The 12,529-nt window shown below is 40.5% G+C and overlaps 1 protein-coding gene across 1 annotated transcript; it reads right to left on the bottom strand.

Moving 5' to 3' along the window:
* Nucleotides 1–192: 192 nt before the first annotated feature.
* b9d1 (B9 protein domain 1) lies at nucleotides 193–3,415 on the bottom strand. The gene is made up of 7 exons (XM_083932060.1): nucleotides 3,305–3,415; nucleotides 3,080–3,148; nucleotides 2,288–2,399; nucleotides 2,033–2,129; nucleotides 1,271–1,333; nucleotides 799–866; nucleotides 193–433 (listed from the first exon to the last, which is right to left on the bottom strand). Exons 1-7 carry the CDS (start codon nucleotides 3,365–3,367, stop codon nucleotides 273–275), a joined length of 633 nt encoding a protein of 210 aa, XP_083788186.1. The 5' UTR covers nucleotides 3,368–3,415; the 3' UTR covers nucleotides 193–272.
* Nucleotides 3,416–12,529: the final 9,114 nt, after the last annotated feature.

Here is a 12,529-nt window from a genome sequence, read left to right as displayed (position 1 = left end):
GTGGTGTTTGTAACAATATATGCACAATACATTCAAAACACAAATCAATTTGGAGGTGAAGTCCATTTATTTAAAAAAGTAAAAAATATAGTACAACTGAAAAATTTAAGACATGAAATTGCTTCTATTTGAATATATCGAATATGCAAAAATGAGCCCACTTTGATTCTGAAGTGAATAAGTGTTGTGCTTTGATTTTGGCAGGCACCAAACGTCCTTGGGGGCAAAGATGTTTTTAACAAATCCACCAATAACTCTGAAAGTCTCTTGTGTTATTGCATGTTGAACGGCTGTTCCTCCGTCGACCAGCCAGATGTGGCAGACTGTGTGTTTGTGGGGCTGGATGGTCCTGTGTCGTAACCCAGTTTCTTCATGTCTTTAGTAATGATGTGAAAGGAGACAGTAACAAAGCCTTGGGAACGAACCCGCGTCACTGCAACACGCAAAACAAAATGGGACGTGTTAATGTAGAAGTAAACTGTGTAAAAAGATTTTGGACACAATTTTACCCAGAAATTGGAATTAAATAGTGATGGGGTGCACCTTGTTAAGTGACAGTGCATTATACCCACCCACATCTATTGCAGATATAACAGCACATCGTTAGTGCCATACTGATCCATCAGTTTAAGAGTAACCCAGCTACTTAGAAATGTCTCATTTTAGACATTTCTAGTTCAAGGAGTTTGCGGTTTGTTTTTCTTTTTCACATCAAATGTGTTTCTGTGAAAAATCCTGCACAACTAACATTTCACTGTTAAAAAAATAAAGAAATAGAAACACTGATGCACAACAAACCTTCCCTGCCTTCACCCTGGGCCACTACTTTAGGGTCTGTGTACTCTGGCCGCCGTCCCAACAGCCAGCTAAACGAGAGGAAAAACATGTTAAACTACAGAGGAATAGGTATTACTCCTCAAAATGAACTGATCTGCCAAAATACTGTATACACAACCCATGCAAAGTTGCTAGATAAATTACAAATCCAAAAGGTCCATCGCTTCTGCATATCCAAAAGCCTACTGTGTTGGTGAGAACTGAAAGGAACTGTGAATACCTTCTGTGTGTCTGTCTTTTCATTCCATTGATAACAGCAGCTGGCAAACAATATATACTAGTGTGGAACACTAAGACTGTATCCTCAGTAAGACACAGGAGCAGTAAATATTTGCTAACGCTCAGATATTAGCTTCTCCCCCCAGCAGGCCCAACTCTTCCGCCGCAGCACAACAGCTGCTGAGACAAAACTGAACACACATACACGTCGCACCTTGTGAATTTCTGAAGTCTCCATGTGGGCTCAGGAACAAACATGGGGATCGTTCTTGTATGTCTGAAACATATGTATTGTATTTTGTATTATTCATTTATTTCAGACTTGTAATCCAAAGATGAGAAAAAAAACAAAAAAAAACAACACATTGAGAAGAGAAAAAAGAAGAATTAACAATTTACACATACAGTCTGAAAAGGGGATGGAAGGAAGCAACGCTTATAAATTTCCAACCCCTCACCCAGCACCACCCAACCCAAGATAACATATTATAACAATACAATATATTGTAGTGACACAAACAGATATACATGACAAACAAAACAGACATATAGACAGACAAACAGACAGACAGGCCCAAACTTTTCCTGCTTCTACACCCCCTCTTCCCTCCAGAACATATAGGCAACAGAGCAAATGCCAGACAGGCAATTAGACAGATAGACAGGCATTCAGACAGACAGGTGTTTAGACAAACAGACAGACCCTCAGACTGAGGGTCTGTCTGACATTAACATAAATAACAGATTCTTCTCGAACAGACAATAAAAAAAAGAACATTTCATTTAAATTGTGATCTCAAATCCAGATTTTACTTATTTGCGAGGGAAAGAAGCAGTATCTACATGTTTTAGTCAGCAATATGAATTTTTACTGGGCAATCACTTAGATACACTAGTCCAACTAAAAGTTGTGCCTCAAGTAGGCGTCCCTTAAAAAAATAAGAGGCGGTAAAAGAGTAGTATAGGTAATACTGACTGTCCAGGTGTGAAGGGGATGTGCGTCGCCCCATAGCCTCTGACCACATCGTTGCCAAACACATCTGGACCATACACACTCACCACGAGCTGAGGCCCTGAGAAATAAAATTAAGTCTTCATTTTGTTCAACTTTTTGGTCTTCCACAGTGTCATTTCTATTTAATATCCGAGATGTTTATCAATACGTGAATGAACGTATAACTGCTACCAAATATAGTACAGTGGTACGAATGTATGTGTGTGTGATGCTCACATCCAGAGGGGTTTGTGCTCTTAAACGTCGTCTCCAGTGGAAAGTTCCATATTAATTTGTGTGAAGTCTGACTGCCTTTACAGGTGATTTGAGTGATACCTTCCTCCAGCCCCTACAGAGAAACAGAGAGGATTTTTAACTGCTCTATACTTTATTTAGCAAAGATTGTATGCATGTGAAGAAAAGTGCCTGTATTGTCTGTTGTTATTATTATAATTATAGTGTATAAGTGTTTTCTATCCTTTGGCAGTAATTAATAGTTAATGTACTTATTGACAAAAAAAGCTATAAAATCAAATACTTTATTTGTTATTCAAATTAACAATTCAGAGGTAATAAATACGTATTCTTTATTTGAGACTATTTTACTGTACTTTTACTTTACATACACATGTTTATGGTGCATATAATACAAAGATATAACAATGATCATGATTAACATATTCATATGTGTTTACACCATATGTTAATATGAAACATACCTTTGGAAGACACATTGAACCCTACAGCTCAGTTGTATCTGTGCATGGCTACCTGGCCTATAAGCCAATAAGCCTATCATCAAAATTGTGTATATGTATTTATTTATTTTTTCACAAATGTATTTTTGCTAATGATACGTTGCATTCATGTTAATGTGTGTTTTCAGGCATATTTTTGAAAACTTTGGAAAGACTATTAAACACTTGGGCGGACCCCCTGCAGAAGATCTCTGGACTCAACATGACAATACTCAATTGTTAGGCGTTCATCATGTAAAGTAAGAAGTTAGTGGAAGTTGACGTTACTCACCGAGGTGGGAGCCCAGTCGTGACCGTAGACAAAACAATATTTACAGTACAAGTTGTCATACTCTGGGAACTGAAATAAAAACAACATATCACCTTTATACCTACAAATAATGAACCACAAGCTCGGAATGGACATACATTCACGACATGGAATAACGTTACGATTGTTGAGTGTTGCTAGTTAAAAAGAGATGCTAGGCTAACGTTAGGCTAAAGCACCACTCACGTTTGCTCCCTCAATTTGTCCATTCACCGAGAGAAGAAACACTGACGGGTTACTTGTAGCCATCACAGCCTCCGTAAGTAACCTAGAAATGTAAGGCGTCTTTGTTTTAAGAGCAATTCAACCCAGTTTAGAAGAAATCTGCTGCTATCATAGCTGCTTCTCAGTGATCGAAAGTTACCCGTTGCTAAGGCGACGTTTGCGCCTCCTTACGGCTACCCGCTAGGTTCAAACTAAGCGGCAGCGCCAAAATGGTGAAGAAATGGTCCACAAGATGGCGGCAGCGTACCGAACACAAATCCACGCGGTTTGTGGACCTGAAGCAAAGGTTGCATCCACCTACGCCGGAAGCTTACTTCTACACTGTTAAATGGTTGTCACAGAGGAATACTTGGAATCAAAACCATCGTGGTCCCAGTTTGAGAGGTCATGACTGCCTTTTCATTAATCAAATTGCATTACACTGGAGCACCTCACCCCCCCCCTCCCAGGAAGATCACGAGATGTGCATGAAATCTTTAGAAACACAAAGTAAGTGTTTAAATGTTTAAAGGAAAAAAAGAAAAAGAAAATGGCACAGTTGATCGACTTGAACACACTCAAAGATACATAATCTCATGATGTCTCTGTGTTGTGTACCTTTTAAGGCTGTCCACGGCATGGACGGATCATGGGACAGCCCCTGGGAAGAGACCTGTAAGGTAGTTTTTTTCATCCTTTTTTTCCATGCATTTTATTTTTATCATCATTGTGTCATTTTTATGATGTAAATTGAGGGAACAAAAGTAGTATCGGCTCCAAATATCAGCTCAAGAATATCGGCAGTCCGTATTGGTCATCAGCTAAGGCTGATGAAAAACAAATCAGTATCAGCATCGGCCCTTAAAAATCCATATTGGTCAATCTCTAATTTTATAGTTGATACGTTGTTTAATGTGTGTGGTTTTGGTGTTTTGCATCTGTTTTCAGTCATTTAGCATCTCTTTGTGGTCGTAGCAACATTTTGTAAGTCTGGACCCCTGCCCCTTTGGGCCCATAGGCCTCTTCAGTAATATGTCCATGAACAAAGGACATGTTCTCGGAAAAGTTGATTTACAATCCAATATTCTTAGATTCAGGCCTATTAGTGTTTTATATTTCCCCACCAGAGGTATATCTAAGTCTGGCATTGCAGAAAAGATTTTGACGCAGCTTCTAGACCAGTGCTGTAACAGCAATTACAGTAGTACCCCGCAAGGCACATCACCATGCTGTGAGGAGCGTGGCCTGTTATCAAGAACTGCTCAAAATAAATATACATATATAAGAGTCAGGCGGTGTATTAATCTGCTGCCTCTGTTCAGATAATTAGCTATGTTTTGGTTTTAGTGTGGGTAGTTCACTGCTTCTATCAGCTCTTTCACACACACACACCAGTCATTTCCCGCTTTGTCTGTCTGTCTATCTGCCTTCTACCCCAGCTCTCTCTGATAGGCTGCTTTGTGTCCTGCTGTCAGACAGCAGTGGGCCCCCTGAGTCTCTGACCTTTATCACTGCCCAAACACAGCTCACTTTTCCATCCTCCATCCTTTTACTGCACTGTTCCATTCCCTGTCCTGAAAGCTTGTGATGATTTTTTTTTTACCATGTTTTTTTTTTAAGTGTAATTTCGGCGCAAAATCATCCCATGTTTTTTTTTCGGTACTTACATTCATCAAATAAGCCGTTGAGACAGCTTTTTTCGTGTATAAACTATAACGTTTATATAAAACGTGTATATAATATTAATGGAGAAATCCGGTAGAGTTGCTAACAGCCGGACTTGGCTAACACTGATTAGCTCGGGGCAGCACAGTGAAGGCATTAAAACATCTTTTTAAACCCTTAATACTGCTCAAAATAACACTAAACCGCAGCAGCATGATACGAGTCCCTACACATAAAACAAAGTATCAATGTCTCCTTTATTTTGGATTGCATTTGGTAGTCGACTTGAATGGACTTTACTATGAGAGGAGCTTGTACCGGGGCCAGTAGGTAAGTCATTAAAACACTCTTTTAATGAACACTGGGTTCTCTAATTACGTTGTTGGTTCTTCGTTTTATGTGTAGGGATACGTTTGGTGTTATTTTGAGCAGTATTGGTCAAAAAGCCCTTTTAATGCCTTCACCAGACTGCACCGAGCTAATCAGTGTTAGCCACGCCCGGCTGTCAGCGACTCTACCCGGTTTCTCCGTTAATAGTTCATACACAAAAAAAACGGTCTCGATGGCTTATTTGATGTACACAAGTGCCGAAAAAAACAAGGGATAATTTTGTGCCGGAATTACACTTTAAGAATTCCCCTCTCTCTTGTTTTCCTTCCATATTAAAGTCGGGAAAGCGTAAAAGAATAAGTAAACAGACCACCATTACATGGTCAGCAGACATACATCAGCCATTCCTAAAGTCTCAGAGACATTTATGTAACTACTCCGTAATAGTATGTGTAATGACACTCCTCACTGATTGTCTACTCCCTCCTCCTGTCGTCCCTCTTTGACTCCCTTAAGTCTTCGTCCTCCCTCTCTGTCATCTCTTATCCTTGCCCCTTGTTCTGCAAATCCCTCATTTTTTCTGACTGCATATTTTTCTCCTGCCCCTTAGCCTCCTCTACAACCTTGTCATCTCCTTCCCGGAATCTCCTTATCCCTCCTTATCTTCGTCTCAGCACTTCACTGTCCCTCCTTCCTCTCCACCTGCCAACTTTGCGTCTTTTTGTTTCCCCACCTCCTGTAAACCCTCTGTCCCATTTTTTTTTTATTATCTTCAGTCGTCATCTCCCTATTGCTCGCCAGCATCTCCCACCTCTTTCTCCCCAATGTCCTGCCTATTCTCTTATTATTATTATTTTTCTCCTCCCCACAGACTCCTTGTCTTTCTCCTCTGTTTAACATGTAACATTCCTCCCGTCTTGTTCCTCTTAAATCTCTTCTGCTCATTCACCTGCCTGGTCTCCTTCTCCTGATTCCTTCCTCTACCTCTTTATCCACATTCCCCATTTCTCTGACCCCTTTTTGTTCCTCTTTCATCTCCCTCCCTGCCAAATGTCTGATAGAGTCAGACAGCCTCACAGCTCACAGCCTATTTAAAGTCGCTGGAGAGTGGCCAATCCAAAGGGTTCATCTGGCCATATGGGATCTGATTTTATCCCGACTTTTTACCTGTAAACTCATACAAATTCTGTTTTTTAAATTTGAATTTCTAAAGATAAGCCCACAAATCAGGCTTCTCTGTAGCACAGATGTATTTTAGTTTTGTTTATTTTATTAGTCTAGAAGCTTCTCTGAGAGACAAAAACACTTAATGCAACGGTTTGTTCATCACTGAACATGAGAACACACGCCTCATTGTTCACCTAGTGTCCTTCACAGTTCCCTATGTGATTGAAAGAGACCCTACATGTTTTTTACATGTATTCCTTATGGAGATTCTTTTCTGGTCACAGAGCGGTGAGCGCACAGTGATCTAATGCCTGGAGGCTGCAACGTCTTGGAGAAAATGTCTCGCTGAAGTGCCCTTCACAGGTATGTACTGGGTGAGTGAGATTAATCGAAACAAGGGCGGAAAATAGAGGAACAGAGCAAGATAAACAGAGAGGGAGGTTTACTGAGAAAAATCACTTTCCTATTTAAGCTTAAACTGCCTGTGCTCACTAACAAACTGTCACAAAATATATCACATGACAAGCACAATTCATCCATCCATCCATCTTCAGCCGCGTTGTCCCGGGGGTCGGAGGTCGCAGGGGGGGGGGGGGGGGGCTGGAGCCAATCCCAGCTGACAAGCATAATTCAGTGAGTCATATTTATCTAATTTTCAACTGCTTGCACATACACATGCACATACACACACAAGCACACAGAGAGGAGGCTTACAGAAGTGAGAGATGCTGATAGAGGTTAATGCTTTGAACTGTGTGTGACTAATGGTCTGATTTAGCTCCTAAGAGAAAACCCTGACACTTAACCTGCTGACAAAGGAGCTGAGGAAGTGATCTTACCAATAAAAAAAAAAAGACATTAAGTACACAGAAGAATTGTAAGATGAAAGGATGAAGTACAGAAAGTGTATTTCATGGAACTAAAGGCGGACAGGTAAACTGACAGAAAATGAATTGACAATGATTTTGATGATTATTAAAGACCTTGCTGATTTACACCTTGTCTCATGATGTGGGCGAGTACACGCTGTGCTTGATTGTCATCGCAATATCAACTTGCGCAATACACACTGCGAAACACATTCAGGTATTTTTTTGTTGTTTGTTAGTTTGTTTAAAGAGAGTAGAAAATGTCAAAACACACCCGGCAGGTGATTGGATGAACCATCTGTCTATCAAACTCTTGCAGGAGTCAGTTTGGAGAAGAGCAAAAACACATTTTCCATCAAGGAAATTGTTCAGTGTCGTTCTCTTCTGAAGAATGAAGAAAAACTCTTGTTCTGATAAAACTGATGCTAGTAGCATCTACGCTAACCTCTTTAGGAGCCAACATTGTTGTTTAGAACGAGCTGTCGCCTCTCGTGTCATCATCACTCCCTGCTAACCCGTCCTCTCTCAACTGCCAGTAGCTCCTCACAGGATGCAGGCTCACTTTCGATGTGAACATAAATGCATGGTTAATAGCCTGACAAGATAGATTTTACATGACGTGAACACAATTCTCACGCAATCTTGTGTTAAGGCCAGATTTTGGTGGCAGTGCCAAGTACATTTGCGCCGGTGGGCCCTGTTAACTTGACTTGACGTGAACGCCCTTGCGCACCCGACATTGCAGCTAGCATAAACCTAGCTTTACACTTATGTCATTCTTATTGCCTTTTTTACGAGACACTCTAACATTTCACTGGGGACGAAGCACATGCGTAAATAATATAAATTATGGCTCAATGCCATTTAGCTTCTTCAGTTTCATAGTGCTGGTATTGGGCATGCTGGCTCTCAATCACACGATTGAAGCCCTAGAAGGAATGAGGGAAAGAAAGGAGGAGGTTGAAAGGATTAGCATCTCAGTGCTACTGATACCAACATGCCGGCCTTAGATATTGTTTTCATTTTTCTAGCATTAGAAATGCAGTCCATGACTAAACTAAAATAAACTAAACTTCATCCATACCTAAAGTGACTACCTCCCTAACAAGGCAGATTGTGTTGCTCTTGTACTTTTATTAACATTGTCCATTAATTCCAGTCGTTCTCAATGCCTTTATGAGGACGACTAGCGGTGTAATGACACCTGCAACAGTTGATCCGTTCAGTGTGTCCAATTACAAAAACCCAAACTGTCTGTGCAGCCCTTCACATTCAGTTTAATGAGCTGTTCCCCTGGTTCTCTCCTCCTCAGTAGAGCTTCTCTGTCTCTCTCTCTTCCTCTGTTTCTGGCTAAACTGTCTGCAGAAGTTTCTTGTCCAAGTCGTCTTCTTGTCTGCCTAACCTGGACTGCTTTCTACGGTGGCTGAATTCAGTAGGTGTGTGTGTGTGTGTGTGTGTGTGTGTGTGTGTGTGTGTGTGTGTGTGTGTGTGTGTGTGTGTGTGTGTGTGTGTGTGTGTGTGTGTGTGTGTGTGTGTGTGTGTGTGTGTGTGTGTGTGTGTGTGTGTGTGTGTGTGTGTGTGTGTGTGTGTGTGTGTGTGTGTGTGTGTGTGTGTGTTTGCGTGTGTGTGCGTGTGTGTGTGTGTGTGTGTGTATGTATGTATGTGTGTGTGTGTGTGTGGTCTTTGGCCCAGTTTGAATGTTTCTTTCCCTTAGGGAGAGGCACCAAAACTCTACATCACATTTTGAAATGGCTCCTCTCCTCCTACAAGAATGCTGCCCCAACCCACCACCACCTCCCCTCTCCATGCCTCTCCCAAATGTCTTTCTGCCTCAGTCTCAAAGTCCTTATGGCTCCCAAGGGCCCATCTGTCCAGAATCAGGCTGGTCTTGTTAAGGCCCAAAGGCTTCTTTTGACTGTTGCAATTATTAGAGCCGGTTTTCCAGTAAAGAACAGACTGCATTTACACAGTCAACACGTTTTACCCTTTAAGGAATGTGTTCAACATTTTTGGAAATTATTATGCCACAACACTTATTTGTTGTCTTGCTGAGAGTTAGATCAGAAGGTCGATACCACTATAATATCTGTAGCTTAGTTAACACTTGGGCTGGAAACAGGGAAAAGAAAATCCACATGCTAGCACATCTGAAGCTCACAAAGTGAAGGGGACCTATTATAGGCCTGTGAATGTTCTCATTCGTCCAGGTCATCGTTATCCTCAAAGCAATTTCAGTCAAAAGCAACTGGACTTGGTTATTTGTCTAGGAAGACGTTTCACCTCTCATCCAAGAGGCTTCATCAGTTCATGTACGCATCTAACCAGGCTGGGACTAGGACAAATAACCAGTCCAGTTGCTTTTGACTAAAATTGCTTTGAGGGGACCTATTATACTTTTTTCAGGTTTATCCATGTATTTTGTGTTTCTACTAGCACATGTTTACATGCTTTAATGTTCAAAAAAACTGTGCCTGTCTCTTTAAGACCCCCTCCCAAAAATCTGCTCCGATTGGTCAGTATTTCCGGGTCTCCACTCCTCTGCTTCTTTCTCCATCTCTGTAGAAAGTCTCATCTACTACTGCAGAAGACTACAACAGAATATAAAGTGAGATTTTTTACCTTCAAATAAAGTCCTCTAAACCAAACACTACACAGCCGGACATGTTCCAACAGAGTTGTTAGCAATAAAGTTCTCAAACTGTAACTTAAACCTAACTCCACCCACTGCATAATTTTGAAAAATGCAACAAAGAGGACTGCTCACCTCAGATTTGAGGGTTTTTAACATTTTTAAATTTGATAACATAGAAAACTCCCAACCGTTCAACTCTACCTCCGAATTAGACTTGAAAGGTTAGGGTTAATTTGAAACCGTAGGGGGCATGTTGAGCCATTTTCAACCCATTAAATGCTGCATTGATTCACCTTACACATCAATGTTGTTCACAGTGCACACTGTACTGTACAGATCACAGTACAGTGTGCAATACCTCTTTAACATGATGATACTCAGTCATTTTAATTTGTCAAGTATATAATTCACACCAGGAGTATACCAAAATAGGCTCATATACCGTATATATACTATGAAATCACCAGAAAACATGATATATTGTGATATATATCATTGTCATTACATGAAATTACCTGTATTGGGATAGAAAATTTGGCCATTTCACCCAGCCCTACTTATGTGTGAAGCAGTGTACATGCAGTTTTTTTCCGGTCTCTCAATTACCGCGATAGGTGCCGCTAAAAAGAACCAAACAGAGATCTTCGAGATTGTAACTGTTCAACACATTATATCTTATTTGTTTAATCCATTAAAGAAATGGTAGTATGAAAACACAGCAAGCAACTTTTTCTGTTTCTAAATAGGCTACTGAAAGTAAGCTAAGATTTTGTGTCAATGCATGTCCTACCCTCTTCTGCACTCTCATCCATGATTGTAAACAGGAAACCCATCTATAGTCATCATTGTCTCACCACAAGGCTGCCCTGCCTTGCCACGAAAACTCAATCTGCATTTAGTTGACATTAAAAGAAGCTATTAAGGGCTCTGTGAGTACACGACTGGTGAGAGAGGCACCTAAATTTCCAGGCAGCAACAACATCCTCTTCCTTTCTCTGAGAGCCTGTTCTGCCCGCAGGCTCCCACACAGCTCTGTAACCTCTGCTGTCCTTTACTGAGGCGGAGGGGGAGGGAACAAGGTGGTGGGAAAGTTACGGGGGACAAAAAATGAGGGAGCTATTGGATGAAAAAGTCAGCTGTTAAAGTTCCATTGAGGAGTTGTGTTGGGGAAGAGGAGAACATTAAACAGCAGATGAGGTGGATTAGGGAAAGGGGAGATAGATTTGAAGAACTCAGAGGGGATGTATTTAGATATTCATCACTGGAGTGAGTCTTTAAGGTCAGCCCGGTCTATTAAGCTCTCCAGTGGGGAAGTCATAAGTCATGACGATGTTGGCTCTGCTACCAGGGAGAGCTTTTTATTTATCCCAGCCTGTCAGATAGATGTGGCACATTTGTTTAATGTGCACAATTAAATCTCCCTGGGTCTTATTTGTTTAGCCAGCACATTACTTTTTATATTCCATAGTTATTTTGTACATCTTGTGTCAAATTGTTACAGAATACAGTGATTTTTATCTTGGTATTAAGTTGCTCTTTAAATTACAATTACATACCTTGCAATGACAAAGCGCTGAATGTCAGATCTCTAGGGCTGTAGTCAACCAATTAAAATCTTGCTCGACATTCTACCTGGTAGTGTTGTGTGTCCATGTTTTGTCCTGAGGGCTTTCTTAATAATTCTTTACAATGAGATCGATTTTTTTCTGGTCACCAACTGTTACGAAGACATGAAGACATCAGCCCCACAGATCAAATATTACTTTTCAATGCTGTAGGCTTCACGGAAATGGTATATCAAGGAGGCTTTAGTGTTTGAGCCGAGTGCATAGTAACATTAAGTACAGATACATGCTAATCAAGCTGCAGGCCTGAGCAATCATTTTTTGACATCCCAACCCCCCTGTGAAGTGAACATAAGCAGGTGAGAAAATGGATGGTTGGAAAAATGACCTGAATAATAATATTCCTATATTTGAACAGTTGAACGAAGCTAACCAATGCGTTCAGCCATGTTTACTCAGCTGTTAGATGTGATTGAGTTGCTTAGTATATACGGCTGGGAGGATACACTTTTCCTCTCATTCGATACTGTCAAGATACCTGGTTGCTGATTACGAATTGCGATCATATATTACGAAATATTTCGCTCGACCATGAAAAAAAATGTTGAATTATATATTTCTAGAGAAATCCCTTAATTAATAGAGTAACATTTTTTGATTTTCAGCATATATATAGTGTTCAAAAAAGTACCCATTTCAAGGTACATTTTCTTTGGAATAAATCCAAATTGATAGTGAAAACGCTTGATTTAGTGTCTGTAGTCAGTGATATCCTCAACTCACATGTATCAGTTACTGTCAGGAAATATTTATTATTTCCAGCAACCCAAATATCAAAGAATACAGACATTTCCCTTGCAATTTAGCGGTATGCTCTTTTTAAGGGACACAGGTAGATATAATTTCCATAGACTTTGTATAAACCCTTTGTCAACATTTTATTTTGAAAACCAGACATAGTCACATATATATCCTTCCG

This window comes from Echiichthys vipera (genome assembly GCF_963691815.1).
Source record: "Echiichthys vipera genome assembly, chromosome: 17".
NCBI lineage: Eukaryota > Metazoa > Chordata > Actinopteri > Perciformes > Trachinidae > Echiichthys > Echiichthys vipera.
This window is presented reverse-complemented; position numbering and strand designations above follow the sequence as displayed.